The sequence below is a fragment of the Trichomycterus rosablanca genome, chromosome 6 (assembly GCF_030014385.1).
Source record: "Trichomycterus rosablanca isolate fTriRos1 chromosome 6, fTriRos1.hap1, whole genome shotgun sequence".
NCBI classification, from domain to species: Eukaryota; Metazoa; Chordata; class Actinopteri; order Siluriformes; family Trichomycteridae; genus Trichomycterus; species Trichomycterus rosablanca.
In genome coordinates, this window is record NC_085993.1 from 48,224,930 (window position 1) to 48,248,689 (window position 23,760).

Sequence of the window (23,760 nt, forward strand, 5' to 3'; positions counted from 1 at the left end):
TTAACAACATATCAGTTATTTAACAGTAGTAATTTTCCTATGAAGAATTTTCCTTTTAAAATTTCTTCTATTTTGAAAGTGATTTTGGTAGTTTTATTGACATTTAACAGGTCTAATATAAGATACTATAGATAATACAGATAATATAGTTTATGTAGCTTGCTGGACAACAGTTGTGGAAAAAGTATGTGAAATAACTGATAATGTGTACAAATAAATTGAGGGCTCACTAAAAGTGTTGCCAAAAGGGGCCGCTCAGGTGGCGCAGCGGTAAAAACACACACTGGAACCAGAGATGGGATCTTGAATACATCTTCCCTTGCCGGCTGAGGCTGAGCGGCCACATGAACAACAATTGCCTGTGGGCGGGACTAAGCTGGATAGGGTCTCTCTCTCTCTCGTGACTGGTGCAATTACGACCTCTGCTGGCTGATTGATGGCGCCTGCACAGAGATGAGAAAAAAAGAGTGCTCTTAGGGTGTGTCCCTCCGTACATGCAGCTAGGCTGCACTCGTCGAAGTGCAGGTGATAAGATGCATACGGCATGCTGCCCACGTGTCGGAGGGGGCATGGGTTAGCTTTGTTCTCCTCAATCAGAGCAGAGATCGGCATTGGTGGAGAGGAAGCATGATGCAATGGGGCAATTGGACGCTCTAAAAAGGAAGAAAATGCATAAAGACAGTCCAAAGACGTGCAAGTGAGGTGAATTGGAGATACAAAATTGTCCATGACTGTGTTTGACATTAACATTTGTGAACTGATGAATCCTGTGTAACCAGAAACTTGTGTAACCTGTTCTGTCATGAATGTAAGCAAAGTGTGTAAGAACATGATGTTAAAATCCTAATAAAAAAATATTTTTCACTTCATGTTACTACACAGTCATCAGGTATTAATTTAATGTTTACCTTATTATTTCTATTCATTTTGTAACTATACACAAAATCCCAATTAGATTTTTGCAAAATATTCCCAAGAAATTGTATAAGGGGCTGGTAAGTTTTTGGAATTGTAAAGAACACCCTTCTAAAAAAAGTTCTCAACTATAACAATTGTGTCTTCAGATTTTAAACGATAACAGAAAGTTAACAAAAAGAAATATGTGGAAATATGACTTTTTGGAATTGGATTTTTTATTTATAAGATAAGATAAGATGTCTTTATTGTCATTGCACAGTGTACAACAGAATTGAGCAGCAATCCAACGGCGCTTACACATACAATAAGTAAACATAGGAACAAGAAGTATATACACTGATCAGCCATAACATTAAAACCACCTCCTTGTTTCTACACACACTGTTCATTTTATCAGCTCCACTTACCATATAGAAGCACTTTGTAGTTCTACAATTACTGACTGTAGTCCATCTGTTTCTCTGCATGCTTTGTTAGCCCCTTTTCACCCGGTTCTTCAATAGTCAGGACTCTCCCAGGACCCCCACAGAGCAGGTATTATTTAGGTGGTGGATCATTCTCAGCACTGCAGTGACACTGACATGGTGATGGTGTGTTAGTGTGTGTTGTGCTGGTATGAGTGGATCAGACACAGCAGCGCTGCTGGAGTTTTTAAACACCTCACTGTCACTGCTGGATTGAGAATAGTCCACCAACCAAATACATCCAGCCAACAGCTCCCCGTGGGCAGCGTCCTGTGACCACTGATGAAGGTCTAGAAGATGACCGACTCAAACAGCAGCAATAGATGAGCGATCGTCTGATCTACTGACTTTACATCTACGAGGTGGACCAACTAGGTAGGAGTGTCTAATAGAGTGGACAGTGAGTGGACACGGTATTTAAAAACTCCAGCAGCGCTGCTGTGTCTGATCCACTCATGCCAGCACAACACACACTAACACACCACCACCATGTCAGTGTCACTGCAGTGCTGAGAATGATCCACCACCTAAATAATACCTGCTCTGTGGTGGTCCTGCGGGGCTCCTGACCATTGAAGAACAGGGTGAAAGCAGGTTAAAAAGTACGTAGAGAAACAGATAGCCTACAGTCAGTAATTGTAGAACTACGAAGTGCTTCTATATGGTAAGTGGAGCTGATAAAATGGACAGTGAGTGTAGAAACAAGGAGTCCAGCAACTTTACTTTACTTGAGTAGTGTTTTATAAGAGTCAGTTTAATAGCGCACTATCAATCTTTGAATCCTGGTCCTTACACATTATTAAGCAAATAATAATAATAAAAGTTTATTCATTAATAAACTCCTAATTAGCATCGTTTGAGACACAGATCTGTTCTTAGCCTGTCAAACGGTTAGGACTTCACTTCCCATGAGCCTTCGCGCCCCAAGCCCCGGATGCCTAAGCGCGCCGGAAGAGAAGCCAAAGTCTTTTCCAGCCATCTTGTGGCATCTAGCAGCGAGAGGTTCGCACCAAGCCTCGTAGAATCGGAGGAAAATCCTGCTGAAGGGGCGCCATCATGCCCGGACATCTGCAAGAAGGTTTCGGCTGTGTCGTAACCAATCGGTTCGACCAGTTATTTGACGATGAAGAGGACCCGTTCGAGCTATTAAAGCAGGCTGAAAGCAAGAAGAAGGACGCGGCCGCACCGGGGGCCAGCAAGTCTGGCGCCAAGACCGCTGCTCAGGCTGCCAAACAGCCCAAGAAAGAGTCACAGAAAGAGAGGAGAGCTCCTCTGCCTGACAAGGAAGAAACCACTGCACCAGTTCCTCTGAAGAAGGAGGGTGGTGAGTGTTTTTACATCTTTTTGGTCGTTTTTCCTCCCTCCTGATTTGAAGGGTACAGCTCTAAACATGGCACCATGAGGTCCCACTTCCACCTGCTCTTTGTTTATAGTAAAACACATCAAATAAAACGTTAAAAACCCAGCAGATCCCATCATTTCTGCACTAAACTGTTAGTAATATTTATTTATATTGTGCGTGCTAGCACGTGTGGACCTGTTGCTAGTAAACCTGTCAGTTTTGCGGTCAAAAAAGGGAAAAACAACAGCAGCAATGGCTGTGTTCCAATTCGAATCCTAAATACTCAAGCATTCGAGCAATCGGTCGTGCACCAACGTGAGCTAATATTTAGCACGGCGGCTAAATACACGCTTCGATACGCGGCCATGTTGTTTAGCAACTTTCTATCGCGGCCGAATCCTAAATGGCTGCCCGTCAAATATGAAGTGCACTAGGACAATAATTGACAGACCATTAATGATAGGGCGCTTATGTAGGGCTCATGGGTGCATTTGGGATACGGACTCTATTTAGACTGCTCGCCTGTTCTGTTAGACTTGCGTTGTCGAGGGAAAATTGGAACATTTTATTATTAAATAAATGTACGTACGTAGTTAATAGTAATATAAAAACTATATAAATTTAATATTATTAATGTTATTATTGACAGTTCTAAATTCTTGTTAGCTTTCCGGGCTAAATGTAGCCAGCCAAGCCCGAGCACGTGGTTGGAGAACACAGTGCCTAGTAGTTATGGTACAAAATACCTTATTATAGTACATAGAAGTAGAGCTAGGTTATAATGGCAAAATAATATGGCTCAGTATATGTATTAATTTATCTATATATTATGGTAAAGGAAGAGATAAAATCGTTCAATAGTAATGCTAGAGGTTGTTAGGTTTTCAGGGTGTGCCTTAGGACTGTTAAGTCTTGCAGGAATAAACCTCACCATGCCTTTTATAAGCCTCTGTTTAGTAACAGGTTACACCATAGCTGGATGTATGTACACTTTGGGATAAATGCTGTAGCCTAATTTTGCCTACTAAACTATCATTGAGCAGCCCTGCTTGTGAGGCACATGTCATGATGATGAGTTTATATAAAAAAAAAGTACAGTTGGTTCGTGCTGTAGATGATAATATTGATATTCCTAAAGTTTAAGTGGCTATCTAAGGTTAAATTACCACAATAGTCAGTCTAAGGATGTCTGGTCACAATATCTGGTCTCTAGGTTTTGGTTGAATCCTTTCAAGTACCCACTTGACTCTAGAATGAATGCCTTGCAAAACGTCAAAGGATCACAGCATGGGTTTTCATGTGTTGAACTTGAAATTGGAATATGTCCAATCTGATAAGATATCAATCCAGCAATCAAGACCAGCATCAACCGAATTACAAAATATTTGGTGTCAGATTGGGACATCTTAGCCTTACTTGAACATTTCTGAATAGTGTATGTTTTGAACACTAAAGACTTTAGATTTGACTCTGTTTTTAACATTGACATATGGATATATTTCTTAAGGATATTTAAATATAACTAAATAAGGAGAAATAGAAGTAATTAGTGCAAAAAGTCACTTAACCTAGGTTTCAATGAGCAATTTCACTGTTTTAGAAGTACTATAGGGACTATACAATAATTTTTCATTTACCTTAATTGCTTTATTTTAATCAGGGTTGGGGTGTGACCTGTGGGCACAAAGCAAGGTGCCAACCCATTTCAGATCTTCGGATACGTCTTGTGGCTGATTGATAGCACAGTTGACATTCAAACCCATGATCATCCACTGTTCCGCCCAAGTGCTAATATTCTAATGTAAATAATCTCTATAGTCGTACTGCTCAACTTTATTTAATACGCTTGGTAATCCCAGCATTTATCAATAGTATACAAAGCATAAGGGGGAAAAGAGTTGTTCTAATTTTGTATTAAGGTATTAGTTAGATTGATTGACATTTTTGTTTGACAGTTATGACTTGAGCAAACGGTTACAAACAGACCCGTCACACACACACACACACACAGACCGACACTAAGTAAACAAGCCATTGTGTCAGTGGATTTACCCCAGGCTATGTTCAGATTTCGTAACGTTGCTTGGTCTGTAAATGTTCTAGTTAATTTTAATGCTTGTTAAACTATACTGGGTATTCACCAGAACAGATGGTATGTATTCCTGGACCTTTAAGTGTTCAGATTTGGTCAGTCAGGCTGGACAGGTGCCTTCACAGACAGCTGCTTATTGATTAAGATTTTCAAGCAGGGCTATTTTGGTATGTGGAGAAAGGGTTTACGCAATCTCGAGAACAGGTTCTTAAGCAGGCCTTCGAATGACCCGTCGTGCATCGTTATTCTGTCACTCACTACTATATTGTTATAGTGTTTATTTGAAACTGCTCTTAAGTACATTTCACAAAGTGCCTTTGTGCTTTTAACTATTTTTAATGGATCTGTCTTGTCTTCAATTCTGTAAAATCTCGGCAAAATCGGGTTCCAGAACCAGAAACATTAGCATAAAGTTAAAACCTTAAATAACAAACTGCTTTTGTGTGTGTGCTTTAGGTGTGAGGAGGATGGGCCGCCGACCGGAGCAGCAGGCTCAGCAGGGCTCTCAGCAACAGCAGCAGCAGCAGCAGCAGCAGCAACAGCAGCCGCCGCCGCAGCAGCAGCAGCAGCAGCAGGGGGGTCATGGCGAGGGTCGCCCCCAGGGAGAAAGGCGCACTGAAAGGAGACCTCCCCGCGAGCGCAGATTAGATAAACCTGCAGAGGATAAACCAGCCGAGGGTGGAGAGTTCTCTGTGGAAAAGTAAGATAAAGGAAATTTATAGTAACACTAAATCGGTGGTTTAAATGCTGTTCTTTATCATTTATGACACAGTTTGAAACATTTAGTGCTTTACATAGCTGCAGGAATGAACAGGAGTTCCAAAGTGATGGAACAACATTTGCATATATTTGATACAGTTACCATTTTTTGCATAGGCGTAGCCATATTCCATATGCTGAACCAAATACATTTAGAATCCTGGCCATTGCTATGTTGGAATGTCATTATGGCTAAGCTTAAGTATCTGTTATATATAGTTCAGCCTTTAAAAATTAAGTTTAGGTTTAAAACTAACCTTTAGAACATTAAAATCACTAAATCTTTGCTTGACAGTAAGGCATTGATGTTCCTCAGCACATAAGTGAATGAAAATCACACGTGTAGTAGTCTTGAAATCTCTTGCATCTCTTTAAAAGTCTTTCTGTCCTTCCTCACTGTTATCAGGTCTGTTGGCGACAGGCCTTTCCGGGGCCGTGGAGGCGGCAGGGGCGGCCGTGGAGGTCGTGGCCGAGGCATCGGCCGCACCGACGGCTTTGACTCGCGTGGCAAGCGTGAATTTGACAGACACAGTGGCAGTGACCGATCGTAAGTGATTCCTCTTCCATCAAATGTCACATCAACCCGTAAAGTCACCTTAAAGTGCAGAAGACTTAAACTATTTTTAAACTAAAAATACAGTATGGGAAACGTACAGACCAAGTTATCCACACTAGATGTAGAACAGGCCGTGCCAGACTGACACACCAACACGTAATACTAGGAGAAGAACCCACACTTCACTGAATGAATTCCCAAAGTACAACTGTAAAGGACAAAGACTGCTTATGCCCAATACATTAAAAGAAATCCTCACCCATGATAATACAGAAATAATCCTCAAATTCCTCAATAATATTAGCCTGAAGGCGCTCGGGTGGCGCAGCGGTAAAACACGCTAGCACACACGAGCTGACATTTCAAACTCGCTGGTTCAAAACTCAGCTCCGGCTGGGCGGCTACATGAACGATTGGCTTGTTCATACATGGTGGGAGCCTGAAGGGATGATTGATGGTGCCTGCACAGAGTCGAGGGGATCAGGGTGTGTCTCTTCATACACAAACCTGATCTGCATAAGAACTCGCCTCGTGCAGGTGAAAAGATGCAGTTGGCTACTGCACACTTGTCGGAGGGGGCGTGTGTCAGTCTCGGCAAAAAATAAATAAATATATATATATATATATATATATATATATATATACAGGGGTTGGACAATGAAACTGAAACACCTGGTTTAAGACCACAATAATGTATTAGTATGGTGTAGGGCCTCTTTTTGCGGCCAATACAGCATCAATTCGTCTTGGAAATGACATATACAAGTCCTGCACAGTGGTCAGAGGGATTTTAAGCCATTCTTCTTGCAGGATAGTGGCCAGGTCACTACGTGATGCTGGTGGAGGAAAACGTTTCCTGACTCGCTTCTCCAAAACACCCCAAAGTGAATCAATAATATTTAGATCTGGTGACTGTGCAGGCCATGGGAGATGTTCAACTTCAACTTCATGTTCATCAAACCAATCTTTCACCAGTCTTGCTGTGTGTATTGGTGCATTGTCATCCTGATACACGGCACCGCCTTCAGGATACAATGTTTGAAGCATTGGATGCACATGGTCCTCCAGAATGGTTCGGTAGTCCTTGGCAGTGACGCGCCCATCTAGCACAAGTATTGGGCCAAGGGAATGCCATGATATGGCAGCCCAAACCATCACTGATCCACCCCCATGCTTCACTCTGGGCATGCAACAGTCTGGGTGGTACGCTTCTTTGGGGCTTCTCCACACCGTAACTCTCCCGGATGTGGGGAAAACAGTAAAGGTGGACTCATCAGAGAACAATACATGTTTCACATTGTCCACAGCCCAAGATTTGCGCTCCTTGCACCATTGAAACCGACGTTTGGCATCGGCACGAGTGACCAGTGTGGAGCTCCCGACGGACAGTTCTGGTGGAAACAGGAGAGTATATACAGGGGTTGGACAAAATAACTGAAACACCTGTCATTTTAGTGTGGGAGGTTTCATGGCTAAATTGGACCAGTCTGGTGGCCAATCTTCATTAATTGCACATTGCACCAGTAAGATCAGAGTGTGAAGGTTTAATTAGCAGGGTAAGAGCACAGTTTTGCTCAAAATATTGCAATGCACACAACATTATGGGTGACATACCAGAGTTCAAAAGAGGACAAATTGTTGGTGCACGTCTTGCTGGCGCATCTGTGACCAAGACAGCAAGTCTTTGTGATGTATCAAGAGCCACGGTATCCAGGGTAATGTCAGCATACCACCAAGAAGGACAAACCACATCCAACAGGATTAACTGTGGACGCAAGAGGAAGCTGTCTGAAAGGGATGTTCGGGTGCTAACCCGGATCGTATCCAAAAAACATAAAACCACGGCTGCCCAAATCACGGCAGAATTAAATGTGCACCTCGACTCTCCTGTTTCCACCAGAACTGTCAGTCGGGAGCTCCACAGGGTCAATATACACGGCCGGGCTGCTATAGCCAAACCTTTGGTCACTCGTGCCGATGCCAAACGTCGGTTTCAATGGTGCAAGGAGCGCAAATCTTGGGCTGTGGACAATGTGAAACATGTATTGTTCTCTGATGAGTCCACCTTTACTGTTTTCCCCACATCCGGGAGAGTTACGGTGTGGAGAAGCCCCAAAGAAGCGTACCACCCAGACTGTTGCATGCCCAGAGTGAAGCATGGGGGTGGATCAGTGATGGTTTGGGCTGCCATATCATGGCATTCCCTTGGCCCAATACTTGTGCTAGATGGGCGCGTCACTGCCAAGGACTACCGAACCATTCTGGAGGACCATGTGCATCCAATGGCGGTGCCGTGTATCAGGATGACAATGCACCAATACACACAGCAAGACTGGTGAAAGATTGGTTTGATGAACATGAAAGTGAAGTTGAACATCTCCCATGGCCTGCACAGTCACCAGATCTAAATATTATTGAGCCACTTTGGGGTGTTTTGGAGAAGCGAGTCAGGAAACGTTTTCCTCCACCAGCATCACGTAGTGACCTGGCCACTATCCTGCAAGAAGAATGGCTTAAAATCTCTCTGACCACTGTGCAGGACTTGTATATGTCATTTCCAGGACGAATTGACGCTGTATTGGCCGCAAAAGGAGGCCCTACACCATACTAATAAATTATTGTGGTCTAAAACCAGGTGTTTCAGTTTCATTGTCCAACCCCTGTGTATATATTTATATATAAAACATGAAACCAATTAAACAAACATAACGCCCAGATTCATGCCGTGAATATCATAAATGTGATAACATGGCGTTATAAAAACAAATCCAATATCTATGAGGTTCTTTTCATAGATTAGTATGCACACTGGTTGGAGTATGTAACGTCTCACTTCACCTCGCTAAACTAAAGCTGAAAATTCTATTTGAATAACTGTACATTTTTACAGCATCATAAATTACCAGCATGTCATGTTTCAGCATGCAAAGATCGGACATGCAGGACCTGTTTTAGTGTAGGTTGTCCTTTCAGTTTGCATCGTAATGGAATCGGAATTTCCTGGAGCAATATGCATGTGCACTTATTTGCATGATCCTGGAATATGTATTTTTTTTTCTCTCATATGGCTGCTCCTGTCTTAAGGGGTCGCCACAGCTATTCATTGAAGTCTAGATACCAGATTTAACACAGTTTTCATCTGGGCTTGGGACAAGTGCTGAGAGTGCACTGATGAGCTATACCCCAATATAAAAATATCATGTCTATGTAGACGGCTGATAGCACTCCTGACATTTGAACCCAGGATCTAAGCGATAGTGGGCTTGCGTATTTTACAGCTAAGTCACTTGAGCGCTTGGAATGTGTGTGATTTAATAGAGAAATGTGGGCCGCTCAGGTGGCGAATCTCAGCTCTGCCTGCCGGCTGGGCTGAGCGGCCACATGAACAACGATTGGCCTGTTGTTCAGATAGGGGTGGGATATTAAGCCGGATAGGGTCTCTCTCATAACTAATGCAGTTACGACCTCTGCTGGCTGATTGATGGCGCCTGCACAGAAACGGGAAAAGAGTGCTGTCAGGGTGTGTCTCTCCGTACACGGTGCTGATCCGCATTGCACTCGTCAAAGTGTAGGTGACAAAATGCATACGGCTGCTGCCCATGTGTCAGAGGGGGCGTGGGTTAGCTTCGTTCTCCTCAATCAGAGCGGGGATCGGCATTGGTGGAGAGGAAGCGCGACGCAATTGGATGCGCTAAAAGGGGAGAAAATGCTTAAACAGATAGAGAAATGTGAAACTAAGACACGTTTTGGCCAATTTTAATATCCAGTTTTTCTATTTCGTCCAGTGACTCGGTCAGTGCCTCTCAAATTTCAAAAAGTGTATTTTGTTTCAGCAGCCTTAAAGCAGAGGAGAAGCGTGGAGGAAGTGGATCTCACAACTGGGGAACCGTCAAGGACGAACTGAGGTCAGTGCAGCAATGCAGCGCCACACCCATATTAGCTCAAACATCGGGTCTTTTAAATAAACATCCACTAAAAATGTCAGCATTATTGGTTTTGATGGATTTAAATGTTAAGAATCAACATAATTTACTTCTCATGTTCTGCATTAATGAGCGTCACCTAAAGTTGCAGATTATTTTTCTGTTGCCAGTTTTTATAATTTTATTTTGACCTTTGCAGTGAACTCGACCAGTCGAACGTGACCGAAGAGCACCATGAGGGAGAGGAACACCCACCCGCTGACTCTGAGAACAAGTGCGTATCCATATTTGGTTTTTCCACATCAAACTTAATTACTGCTTTTAATTCGTACATTTTTTTGTTAATATGACACATCTGGAAATTGATTGGCACAAAGCGGTCTTTCTTCTTTCTTTCTTTCTTTCTTAAGCCTTTATTACCATTTTGGCTGTTGCTTGAACAAAAGTGAATAATGACGTGTAGTAAAATATAATTACTTAAAAAAAAAAAAAAAAACCTTCAATAGTATGTGTTGCACAGTGGATTCTCTCTCTTGTCCATGTGAAGCTTTGGTATGTTCCAAAAGCCCATAACTACATGTACAATCTACCACCTACTATTAACGAGAGGCAGTACGGTGGCTAAGTGGGTAGTACTGTCGCCTCACAGCAAGAAGGTCCTGGGTTCGATCCCCAGGTGGGGCGGTCCGGGTCCTTTCTGTGTGGAGTTTGCATGTTCTCCTTGTGTCTGTGTGTTTCCTCCGGGAGCTCCGGTTTCCTCCCACAGTCCAAAGACGTGCAAGTGAGGTGAACTGGAGACACTAAATTGTCCATGACTGTGTTCGATATGTCCTTGTGAACTGATGAACCTTGTGTAATGAGTAACTACCGTTCCTGTCATGAGCGTAACCGAAGTGTAAAACATGACGTTAAAATCCTAATAAACAAACATCAAACTTCTCATAATTATGTTAAAGTCCCTTCATAGTTCGTAATATCTATACATTGAACCTGCAGCTATAATGCGGTTATGTTTTGGTTGGAGGTCAGCTCATCAGTTTAATACTGACCCTGTTTCTCCTTCTTGTTTAAGGGAGAACGAGGCGGAGGAGGTGAAGGAGGAGGGGCCTAAGGAGATGACTCTTGACGAATGGAAAGCCCAGCAGGACAAGGAGAGAAGCAAGGTGGAGTTCAACCTTCGTAAAGCCAATGACGGAACCGACTGGAAGAAAGGATTCTTACTACACAAGTCCAAGGCCAAGGATGTAAGTGGGGATTACACTTGGTCGTACCCACTCTTCTTTTGTACTTTGTCATGTAGTTAACGTAAAAACCAACACTTGACAGCACATCCTGATGGAATTAGAACTAACTAGAATTAACTACCCTTCCTGCCATGGATATAACCATGGTGTAAGCACGGTGTAAAACTTAATAAATTAATAGTAGTGTAATGTAGTTTCGTCTAAAAATTCGAAACTCCAGTTTGACTTTGATGTCCTGCTCGGTCAGTGTAGTTCTGTAATGCTTTACACTCATGAACTTTGATGATTTTAGTATTACTGGTGGGTTCTGGGTAGATGCCCGACTCCTCCACACCTTTAATCAGTGTCTTGGTGTGTGCCCGTCACTGTTCAAGCAGGGTGCATCACTCAAACACTTAGTATTTCCAGTTGACTATTGGTATTTAGTCCTTAATTGTTTTTCGGCATGTTTCAAATTCTTTTAATTCATCATCTGATGTGTAATACCTTGTCCTGGTAAAATTCCTATATTTAAAAGTAGGGATGCATCAATACCATTTTTTCCCAACCGAGTACAAGTACAAGTACATGTATTTTAGTACTCGCCGATACCGATACCTATTTAGAATGATGCAATCTGGAGCATTATGGAATAGTGTAGTTTTTAGTGTAAAATAGTGCAGTGGAACAGTTGCTTGGGTTGCCGTCACTAATTGTACAAAAAAAATAAAAAACACAGCACAGACATCATTGAGAAAGCTTCTGACAAGCTAACGTTAACGTTCATTAATAAACGCACGTAATTAACGTTGTGCACATCATACATGCGATGCGATTCTGCTGATTGAAATATTTACTTTCAAAGGATAATACAGTCCGATCCCATCTGAGCCGATTCTATCAGCACATACATTCGTATTTATAATACTCGAGCTTTATAATGTAAGCGAGTCACACAAAATGTTCTGTAGTAGTTGGTGTTTATTTACAACCGCATCATTCATTATAACAGTAAACACGGAGAGACGACTGAGAAAAGAAGCTTAAAATGAGTCGACTCCTGAATCACTTGTATCGACACTGTGAACAGAGTATTAAAGACACAAACACGTCCTATAACAGCGGTCGCTGCTTTTGTAACCGGTTATCTTCGCTGTTAGCTCTATTTTGAAGGTTTTTCTTTTCAGACGGAACTAAATAACATTAAACGTGCGTGTGAGCGTGGTCAGTGAGAATAATTCAATCTGTCTCCCGTGGGTGAAAAATGAATTGCTTTAGTTTTAGAAGTAAAAAAATCTCGCAATGTCACGCCCCCCCGGTCAGGCACTCGCGCCCCACAGGTTGAAAATCCCTGCGTTAACGCAGCAACGTGCACTAGGCACAAGGTATCGGATGTTTAGTATCGGAGCCTCGTTTGCGAGTGCGAGTACGAGTTAATGAGCGCGGTATCGGGCTAATACCCGATACTAGTATCCGTACTCATGCATCTCTATTTAAAAGTATAGTAAAAGTATGTGGACTTCATTACAGGCAGTATGAAATGCAGTTCTGCTTGAAACATTTGAGTATGCTATCTTAACCTTGAACTGAAGATGAGCTGCGGTGTTCCAAATGCCACGCTGTACAGTGTGTTAAATTAGTTCCCCAACAGTAGTAAGGTTACTATTTTAAGCATGCTGTTTAGTAAACAGTGTGGTTTTCAAAACGGCTGAAGCATTTCACCTATATTCAGTGTGCAGTCAGATACAGCACAAACACCCCCACACTGATTGTAAATACGTTTTATATACACTCTTTAAAACCCCTTTTATACTCGTAGTTGCTGGCTTTGTTTGTGCTTTCATGTTACTCGCTGTGCTTCCCTGACACCCCCCACCCCCCACTAGAGATTTCTTGTGTGTACTTCTATAGACCTTGAAATGAAGTAATCACATGACCCCCACATTATTGATTAGTGTGCGCTACTCTGTAAACACATTGTAAATGCACCACTGTAGTGCGGCTGTCCTGAGGGAAGAACATCAGCATAGACTTGGGATATAAACATTAACAAATTTACTTCTGTCTCACCATTTTAACATAATATTCTGTGGTGGTCAAGTAAAAGCAAACTTGCCTGTTTTTTAATTGATTTTTTTCCCTTCAGGCTCCCCTGGATGACGCGGCCGGTGACAGCCACGTCCGCAAGCCAGCCAATGACATCACGTCCCAGCTGGAGATCAACTTCGGAGACCTGGGCCGCCCAGGCCGTGGCCGCGGTGGACCCCGCGGCGGAAGAGGAGGCCGTGGGGCTGGAGTTACCAGACCACCGCGCGAGCGCAGGCCTGAAAGGGTGGGTTGTGTGTTACGTTAGACTTGGACATTTCGACGAACCGATTGCGAACTGAATTGCCGTAGGATTGCTAGGACCGCCTCGTAGTGCAAATTAACCAGTAAACATGAGGCACTTGAATGTTATGCAGATTACAAACGGTAAATCGCCAAACACAAACCTTACATTTTACATTTTAAAATTGCATATTACATGGGAAACGGCTCATTTCACGGTCCGTGGCGTTAATTTCACGGCTGTGAATTAGGTAGGGCCTCAATCATAACAGCCGTGTGAGTAACAGTCAAGGGCCTGTGTGGGTTTTCTCTGTGAGCTCCCGTTTCCTCCTACAGTCCAAAGACATGTCTTGAATGTTACCAAAATGTAAAACGTGATGTTAAAATTCTAATAAACAAATAAATAAGCCTTAGTATAAAATTAAAGCTTTAGGATTTAGTGTTTTCCTGTTGAAATAAGATCTTGTATCGTGTTGACAAGACCCGCTCTAAATGTATTTATTTGTTTTTCTTTTGTTTTTAGTCGGCTGGTGGTTCCGCTCCTGACGTGGACGACCCAGAAGCTTTCCCGGCTCTGGGTTAGGCTGCCGAGCCGAGCTACCACCGAGCCCCCTCCCTGGGCCCTCCGCTACGAGGCTTGCATGCATAATGGATCCTTCAGCAGATAAAATGATGACTGTCATCCATCCGACCCTTTGAGGACTGAATTTTACTTGTTTTAGAAAAAAGGAGAAAATCTTACAAAAAAATTGAAAGGACTTCTTGCTACTTGGAAGCAAATTATTGGTAGAGGTTTTGTATTCTGAAGTAAGCTAGCAGGGACATTTTTCATACAGTATTTCTTTCAGACGTTGTGCGTTCTCCATGAATTGGTTTTTTTTTTTTTTTTTTTTGTACTGCTGCTTAAAAATATGAATTTCCAAATGTTGGTGTAAAGGGTGCATTAGTTAGATTGTGCGCCCCATGGCTTGTTTTTCCTCATGCCTTAGACATTTAATAATCACTCATGAGTGAGGATAGCTTTAGGAATGTTAATGCACTGCACAGTAAAATTGAGGTTAAAGAGTTTAAATCTTTAACAGCTTCAGATATTGAATCTCGATCGAAGCAGTTTGTAGCTTTAATGTCTACATCACCATATTTCTTAATAATTTTTGGGTTTTCATTTAACCTAAATGTGACTTTGAACGAGTTGATTTTTTTGTTTGAAATACGTGGTTGGACTTCAGTGGTTTCGGTTGCACTGAAAACTCATCCTATTATCCGAGATTTAGCGTTTACATTAGATTGTGAACCCGTCTACCAGTTTCAGTATAAATGCTTATTTTAACAGTTCAGTTCTGTTTGCCCCAATGCTTTCTATAACAGCACTGCTGCATAAATGTTCTGAATGAAATACCAGTCGTTCGGTGTGGAACGACGAGTATTCTGAAAATGTGTGAATTCTGACCCTGCTATTTTTCAGACCTCTGTCCATAATTAAAAGATGGTCTATTCATATTGACTTGTGTGGGTTTCTATCGGTAATGTTTATACTGACCAATGAATAGGGATGTAACGATACACTCTACCCACAATGCGATGCAATTCACGATACTGGGTTCACAATACAATTTACCGAGTTTTTTAAAACTGAAATTGAAGACAAATTATAGTTTCCTTTTATTATTTCTCTTAAAAAAAAAAAAAAAAAAAAAAATTCTGTATTTGTGATTATCTATTATTTAACTAAATAATTAATGTCCTTTTATTTCTGAGGTAGGTACAAACTATGCAAAACAATTTTGAATTCAGCCCAATTTGGTTGAAAAACCCCGAATTTGGCAACCAGGTGTATAGCAGCAGTGATGTCAACCAGGTGAGGTGTATAGCACCAGTGCCCTCTGCTGTTTAAAGTGAATATCGATTCATTTTACATGTCGAATCGATTTGAATTGTGGAATTTTTTAATCGGTTATGAACTGTATTGTGGTGAATCGTTACATCCCTGCCAATGAACAATGATTTTTGTCTTTATTACTGCTAGAAGATCTTTGGTTGGGATTTTTAAGTGTTTTAAATGTCTTTTTGCATTCCAAGAGCTAACAAATCATAGACCTGCTCTACTTTTCCATCTGGTCTTATAAAGCCCGTCGCCATTATCCTAACTGAATTTGCGTCTGTGGATCATCATGAAAATACTTGACTTCGAGCGCCACTGAAATTGAGTGCTGCCACTTTTTTCCTACACCTTTCCTACACCCTTTAATCCCAGTCTAGTCATTTTCAATTCCGAATGACACCATCCTCATCCCAAGTAGGATAAACAAACTACGAGGGTTCTTCAAAAGTTTTTAATGCCATCAGCAGAAATGTTTTGCCACTGATGCACCAGTGCTTTTAAGATAAGATAGCCTTTTATTATCCCACAATTTGTAACGTAACAGCAGCTTTCAAAAAATATACAGATATAAAAGTTTTATATATATATATATATATATATATACCTGTGTATATATATAAACAAAAAAAATGTAAGCATATATAAACAATTTATAGGATATACAAAAAAATTTACGAGAGATATATAAAAAAATTAAAAAAATACAAAGTACAACATCACATTAGAATCTTCTTCCCCTTAAAGCTTCTTTAAGTGTCCAAACTGGTGGAAATCAGATGGCGCTAAATCCGGACTAAGCGTCTCTCGGACACGACCAGTTACTTCTCCTCCCACTCTCACTGTTTCCAACTGAAATATAAAATTGTGGAAACTTTTTGAAGATCCCTCGTAGTATGGGCCCCTTCTGAAACGCATGCATTTGACACGATATAAAGCGCTGTTGGTTCCCAGGACATTGTGGCCTTAAGATGATGTAAACAAGCTAACTGAACCAAATCAAGCCATAACCTCTTTGATTCAGCAATGCCCTTACTCCTCATCTGACCTCAGGTTATCTATAAGGGCGTACATCATGAATCGCATATATCACCAGTAAACCTACGAAAAAAGTGCTGGTAAGTCCGTAGCCACTAATGCACCTCTTTCACATCATCGCATGAAAATCTTCGTCCCCTTAAAGCTTCTTTGTGTGTCCAAACAGGTGGAAATCAGATGGCGCTAAATCCGGACTACAAGCATCTCTCTCAGACATTACCAGTTACTCCTCCCACTCTCACTGTTTCCAACCAAAATATAAAATTGTGGAAACTTTTTGAAGATCCCTCGTAGTATGGGCCCCTTCTGAAACGCATGCATTTGACATGATATAAAGCGCTGTTGGTTTCCAGTACGTTGTGGCCTTAAGATGATGTGAACAAGCCATAACCTCTTTGATCCAGCAATGCCCTTACTCTTCATCTGACCTCAGATCAGCTATAAAAGGGTACAGCAGCAGTAAACTTACACTAAATATATACACCGATCAGCCATAACATTAAAACCACCTCCTTGTTTCTACACTCACTGTCCACATTATCAGCTCCACTAACCATATAGGAGCACTTTGTAGTTCTACAATTACTGACTGTAGTCCATCTGTTTCTCTGCATACTTTGTTACCTCTCTTTCATGCTGTTCTTTAATGGTCAGGACTCTCCCAGGACCACTACAGAGTAGGTATTATTTGGGTGGTGGGTCAATATCAGCACTGCAGTGACACTGATGTGGTGGTGGTGTGTCAGTGTGTGTTGTGTTGGTATGAGTGGATAAGACAGCAGCGCTGCTGGAGTTTTTAAACACCTCACTGTCACTGCTGAACTGAGAATAGTCCACCAACCAAAAAAAAAACAGCCGGCAGTGTCCAGTGACCACTGATAAAGGTCTAGAAGATGACCATCTCTGACTACATCTACAAGGTGGACCAACTAGGTAGGAGCGTCTAATAGAGTGGACAGTGAGTGGACACGGTGTTTAAAAACTCCAGCAGTGCTGCTGTGTCTGATCCACTCATACCAGCACAACACACACTAACACACCACCACCATGTCAGTGTCACTGCAGTGCTGAGAATGATCCACCACCTAAATAATACCTGCTCTGTGGTGGTCCTGACCATTGAAGAACAGCATGAAAGGGGGCTAACAAAGCATGCAGGAAAACACATGGAACAAGTCAGTAATTGTAGAACTACAAAGTGCTTCTATATGGTAAGTGGAGCTGATAAAATGGACAGTGTGTGTACAAACAAGGAGGTGATTTTAATGTTATGGCTGATTGGTGTATAAACACATACATGACCTCAACCCCATTGAACTAGAACAAAGAGTGTGAGCCAGCCCCTCTCGTCTAACATCAGTGTATAACTTTACTAATGCTCTTCTGGATGAATGGGCCAGGATCATGTAGAAATCCTCCCCAGAAGAGTGGAAGCTGTTCAGCTGCAAAGGTGGGACAAACTTCATATTAATGCATATAGATTTACAATGAGATGTCATAAAAGCTTCTGTAGGTGTAATGTGAAGGTGCCCCAATACTTGTGTGAAAGATATACTATACGTACAAAAGACTGGCAGAGCAGGGCATGGGAGGCTTTGATGTAATCCAAAAGAGCAGGTGTATATGAAAGATGACAGGACCAGGTATTGTGGTAAACTGGTGTATGTCAATCAAAAAAAATCTAATGTAATATTTTTTGGTTATTTTATTGACAGTGACGGGACAAGAAAACAGCAGATTTTACAAACGAAAGCTTTAGAAAAGCAGCCAGCAAAGGTGCCACATTTGTTAAATACATGTTTCTGTCACAAACCAACATGAGCAAAAGAATTTACACAGAAATAAAACTTACTTGAGGTAAAATACTTTAATTAAAGCCCTAAAATTCGGGCAACATTATTTGGTGTACTAAGATGTACACGATTCACTCATTCTTTTCTACAGACAGTACTTGAAGTGGGAAAAGTGCTTGTACTTTTCAAATTCACATGCTGGTGTGTGTATTGGCCAGTATTAACAAATCATTAAGTATGACATTCTGAATTTGTACAGTGAATAAAAATACTAGGAGACAACAGCGATGTTTCCAACATACACAGATCAGCCATAACATTAAAACCACCTCCTTGTTTCTACACTCACTGTATTTTATCAGCTCCACTTACCATATAGAAGCACTTTGTAGTTCTACAATTACTGACTGTAGTCCATCTATGCATACTTTGTTAGCCCCCTTTCACCCTGTTCTTCAATGGTCAGGACCCCCACAGGACCACCACAGAGCAGGTATTAGCACAACACACACTGACACACCACCACCATGTCAGTGTCACTGCAGTGCTGAGGATGATTCACTTAATAATAGCTGCTCTGTGGGGGTCCTGTGGGGGGTCCTGACCATTGAAGAACAGGGTGAAAACAGGCTAACAAAGCATGCAGAGAAACAGATGGACTACAGTCAGTAATTGTAGAACTACAAAGTGCTTCTATATGGTCAGTAAAGCCAATAAAATGGACAGTGAGTGTAGAAACAAGGAGGTGGTTTTAATGTTAGGGCTGATCGGTGTAAATGCGAAGTGCAAATTATAGAGTGACATTTTTCAGATGCTTTTATCCAAAGTGACTTGCAGTATACAATCTAAGCAGTTGAGGGTTAAGGGCCTTGCTCAAGGGCCCAACAGTGGCAACCTGGCAGAGGTGGGGTTTAAACCAGCAGCCTTCTGCTTACTAGTCCAGTACCTTAATCGCTAGGCTACAACTGCCCAGTTGGTGGGTGTTGGTTGGTATTTTTTAAAACAGGCCCAGGTTTAGTGTTACAGTCTGAAGTGGCTTAGTAGAGTAAATGTTACATTTCATCAACCACTTTATCCTGCTCAGGGTCACAGCAGGTCCGGTTCCATCAGGACAGGGCACCGATCCATCTGCAGCCATCTTCCCACCTCAGACAGCCCATAATGTCTGTGTAGACACCCAGCTGGCCGCTGAGATTTGAACCCAGGTCTCAGCAGTGGTGGTTTAACGTAATGAACCTCTCCTCCACCTGAGCTCCTTAGAAGAGTAAGAACACCTTAAACACATGCTGTGGATTGTCTCTGAGATCCTGTGTAGTTCATTTAAAGGTTTACTGTAGGTTCATGTGCAGTCTAAGAAATCACTGCAGTCTATTTTCACAGAATCCAGGGTAAGTTTTCCTCCAACTGACATCAGCGGCTCCAGGAAGGGGCTCTGCGGACAGGGAAAGAATCCAAACACCTCCATCTCCTCCTCATTGTCGTCCTCTTCACTCATCGCTCCATGAGTAGAGATGTAGTCGACGGTGATGTCTGTGCCTCTGGAGGCCTGGGTGGCATCTGATGAGCTGGACTCGTGGGAGAAGCTTTTGAGGTAGGGGCTGGTAATGTTGGACTGATATGAGGCTGATGGGACACGAAGCTGCTGGACCTGCTGCTTTTCTGAATGAAGGGTTTCATTGGCAGGAGGAATCTCAGCCAGGAGCAGTTCCTCCTGTGGAAATTCCTGCACCTCCACTGTGTCTGGTTCTTCTTCACTTATCGTGGAGTCATTCAGGTGCAAGTGCAGTTTCATCTCACCCTGTGTGGAGAGAGGTGATCGCAGATTAAGTACTGTAAACTTAGATGCCAATCGCCTATTTTTATCAGTTATTATGGATACAACAATCATAAAGCACAAACTGGCAATTCAGATGAAAAGATTTCTCTCCAAACAATGATCAGAATTTTTCAGACTATAGTCTTCTTTATGGCTGTATATGGATGTGAAAGCTGGACAATGGAAAAAAGGATGCATATGAAGAATATCAATGCCTTTAACGCCTATGGTGTTGGCAAAGACTTTTGAGAGTACTTTGGACTAGGGGTGGCATGGTGGTTAAGTGGGTAGCACTGTCGCTTCACAGCAAGAAGGTCCTGGGTTCGATCCCCAGGTGGGGCGGTCCTTCTCAAAAGCATATCGAGATATGACTTTTTTAGTCGCACAGTCCTTTCTGTGTGGAGTTTGCATGTTCTCCCTGTGTCTGTGTGGGTTTCCTCCGGGTGCTCCGGTATCCTCCCACAGTCCAAAGACATGCAAGTGAGGTGAACTGGAGACACTAAATTGTCAATGACTGTGTTTGATATAACCTTGTGAACTGATGAGTCTTGTGTAATGAGTAACTACCGTTCCTGTCATGAATGTAACCAAAAGTGTAAAACATGACGTTAAAATCCTAATAAACAAACAAACAAACAAACTTTGGACTAGAGCTGTGCGACTAAAAAAGTCGCATCTTGATATGCTTTTGAGAAGTGGCGATATACGATACGATATAATGTAAACTTTAAATACAATGGCAGGCCACTGCTCGTATTTTACCTTATAATGTTATCTTAAAAACACAAAACATTGTAGTTCTGATAAATTCTGACTAATTACAGAGTTTATATTTTGTACTATTATGAGGCTGTATTTGTATTCATATTGACAATTTTTATATTAAACAAACCAGCAGAATCTCACAGTCACATTTATGCTGTCCGTTTTACTTCCCGAAAATCCCGAAAACGTTTAATATTTAATAATGCTTTGCTATCATTGCAAAATAAAATCGCACGGTAAACAGCAGAACCGCGACCCAGATCAACCACACAGCAGCATAAGTTCATAACCGCTGCTTACCTTGTTTCCAGAATATTTCCAGAATATAAAAATCCATATTAATAGATAATTTATTCTCTCGGCTTTCGCGGTTAAAAGCTGAAACTGGTAATTTGCTCACTAAGCTGTCACTTATACAACAACCAATGAAGAGAGAGATTGAAATTCCGCCCAAAATCTGAATTCGGAAGCTGTGATGAACCGGAGTTGTTTTGCCCACAGAGTGAACGAACCACAGATAAGAGCACAGTTTCCTGATTCCATTCCAATGAATAATTCATCTGAAAAGAGTCTTTTCTGACTGGTTTGGACTGTGGGAGGAAATCGGAGCTCCCGGAGGAAACCCACAGAGACATGGGGAGAACATGCAAACTCCACACAGAAAAGGACCCAGACCACTCCATCTGGGAATCAAACCTAGGACCTTCTTGCTGTGAGGCATCTGATATAAAAAAGGTTTCTGATGAGTACCTTAAATCCACCTGCTCAAAGTGATTTGAGCATTTGCTTGTAAATAATAAGTTAATACTTTTTGAACTTTTTTAATGAAGTCATGGTCAGATTCATTATTGTGCTTACTTGTTTTATAGTATTGCCAAATTCTGAGAAATTCTGAAATATATGTAAATTTTAAAGATGGAACTTTTTACTCAAAATGTTATGTGGATTAAATGGTTTGTAATAAAAATGAAAACTATAAAATGTGAGAAAAATGCAAAAAAGCATCTTCATTAGTGGTTTCAGACTTTTGGAGGCCACTGTATAAACAGTCTATTTTCAGTAAGCACACATGACAAACCCTATCCACACATTGGTGTCAGGTTAATAAAGCCACGCAGCACCCACACTAGAGTGTTATGTACTGTGCCCATACCTCTGCACACTCTTTTGCCCATTTGCTGTTTGCAGGATCTGGAACGATGCTCGGCATCAGGCAGTAACAACAGTGTGACAACCTGCAAGATAAAATAAACCAGTCAGTGCTCTCATTTTTAAATATCCGTTTAATCGTAAAATCTTGTGTTCAGGAAATCTGGATGTGCTCTGTTCTCACCTTCGTTGTACTGAAGGGAACTGATAGATGCAGAGGAGACAGATGAGGAAAACAGCACCTACTACTGACAACACCAGTGCCAGAGGTTTCTCATCTGACAGAGTGAAACATAGTGAATTAGCATCAGAGATGGGAAGGTAACCCTTTTCTTAGTGCACATTTATTCATTTTACTAAATGGGTCATCCCTACAATTCGGTGCCTTTTGTGACCCCAGTACTGATCATTGTATTTATTAAGTAAATTTTAAACAATACAATTTCTAAACATCTTACTGGAATAATTAACTCCTTCAAATACTAAACACAATGTTGATATATGAGGTTTAATCATGACAATGTCTCTGTCTTTCAATACTGTTTAAAAGTTTTGCTTAAGTCCCTCTAAACCCTGGATTTTTTCTTCATGAGTTTGATTTTATTGCTGATTATAAGGGTTTTTCACACGTCCCTCAAGTTGCCGTCCACCCTGTTATTTCTTACTACTGTCTCTTAAAATGAAGAGCTGTTTTACATCCTGACATCATTTCCTGGAGCTCACATGATCTTTGTGGAGGGAAAACAACTGTGGAAGATGAACGGCTTATTAAACTCCTCGTTTTAATGTTGTTTTTCCTAAATTTTATCCTTATATGGTCAACCATAACATGTCCACCCTGTTATGGGATATATGAGAACAAGCAATACGATTTGATCATTTTAAAATAATCATACTAAAAAGCAGAGAATTCTGTGTCTGAATTCACTTTTATGCTAGCATGGTTTTGCTCACTCGCTAGCTGATGGCTAATTTTATGTCAGAATGTCCACCCTGTTATGGTCCACCCTGTTACGACCTAATACGTAACAGGGTGGACGTCACAGTGTATATGAGGTGCATGTGTAATTTAGCTTGACCAATATTAGTTTGCAAAATTATAACACGTCCTTTTTATAATAAAACATCAAAAACAAATAAAAACCGTGTTTCATTTTCAAGTTTTAAGGTCCAAAAGGCACCAAATCCCAGGAATGACCCAAAACCTAAAACCTTATTCTGGTCAGGGTCTCAGGGCAACAAACACTCACACATTCATATAGAAACCTTTCTGTATGGTTTAGGTTGGTGAAAGGAAACTAAATTATCCAGAAGAAACTCACACAGACATTGATAAGCAGTGAGGTTGGAACCCAAGTCCCTAGAGCTCATGTTATTTACAGCACCCACTACCACCTGATATTGTAAGTCAGCTTATAACAAGATGGCAGATTTTATTACCATGCAGGTAGAGCGGGGGATTCATTCATCAATATTAAGCAATAAGATCTACCATACGCCAGCTCTAAAGCTTTGGAGCTCTTAGTTACTGATCCTCTTTCATTGTCTTGAAAATGTTTCCTTCAGGTACTTTGGTTTCCTTCACCTCATAATACCATGCAGACAGAGTACTGGCTACATTTCTTACTCTCAGATATGATTGGATATATGAGTGTGTTGGCCTGTTCAAATACACACAGTTTCTCATGTCCCAATTAGTGCTGACCTGGGGTGCG

At 41.5% G+C, this 23,760-nt stretch overlaps 2 protein-coding genes across 3 annotated transcripts in view; one reads left to right on the forward strand and one right to left on the reverse strand.

Annotated features, from left to right (window-relative positions):
- Positions 1-2,339: 2,339 nt before the first annotated feature.
- On the forward strand, positions 2,340-15,103 carry serbp1a (SERPINE1 mRNA binding protein 1a). Of its 2 annotated transcripts, none has more exons than XM_062997987.1 (8): positions 2,340-2,706; positions 5,273-5,516; positions 5,982-6,122; positions 9,965-10,036; positions 10,254-10,328; positions 11,127-11,298; positions 13,424-13,609; positions 14,129-15,103. In XM_062997987.1, the coding sequence occupies exons 1-8, from the start codon at positions 2,439-2,441 to the stop codon at positions 14,186-14,188; spliced, it is 1,218 nt and encodes a 405-aa protein (XP_062854057.1). In that variant the 5' UTR covers positions 2,340-2,438; the 3' UTR covers positions 14,189-15,103. The 2 variants fall into 2 exon arrangements, with proteins under 2 accessions (XP_062854057.1, XP_062854058.1); XM_062997988.1 differs by having other exon boundaries at positions 2,341-2,706; positions 9,968-10,036.
- Positions 15,104-19,258: 4,155 nt separating this feature from the next.
- Positions 19,259-23,760, reverse strand: part of il12rb2 (interleukin 12 receptor, beta 2a) — a 31,343-nt gene continuing 26,841 nt past the window's right edge. Inside the window, exons 14-16 of the mRNA XM_062997081.1 lie at positions 22,230-22,323; positions 22,050-22,131; positions 19,259-20,113 (exon numbers count right to left, since the gene is read on the reverse strand). Of these exons, the coding sequence (XP_062853151.1) occupies positions 19,655-20,113; positions 22,050-22,131; positions 22,230-22,323 (635 nt within the window). The 3' untranslated portion in view covers positions 19,259-19,654. The remainder of the gene's footprint in view (positions 20,114-22,049; positions 22,132-22,229; positions 22,324-23,760) is intronic.

Coding starts and splice junctions, on each gene's coding strand:
- serbp1a (XM_062997987.1), top strand. CDS start 2,439: ATGCCCGGACATCTGCAAGAAGGTTTCGGCTGTGTCGTAACCAATCGG. Junction 2,707..5,272: donor TCCTCTGAAGAAGGAGGGTG/GTGAGTGTTTTT, acceptor TGTGTGCTTTAG/GTGTGAGGAGGATGGGCCGC. Junction 6,123..9,964: donor CACAGTGGCAGTGACCGATC/GTAAGTGATTCC, acceptor ATTTTGTTTCAG/CAGCCTTAAAGCAGAGGAGA.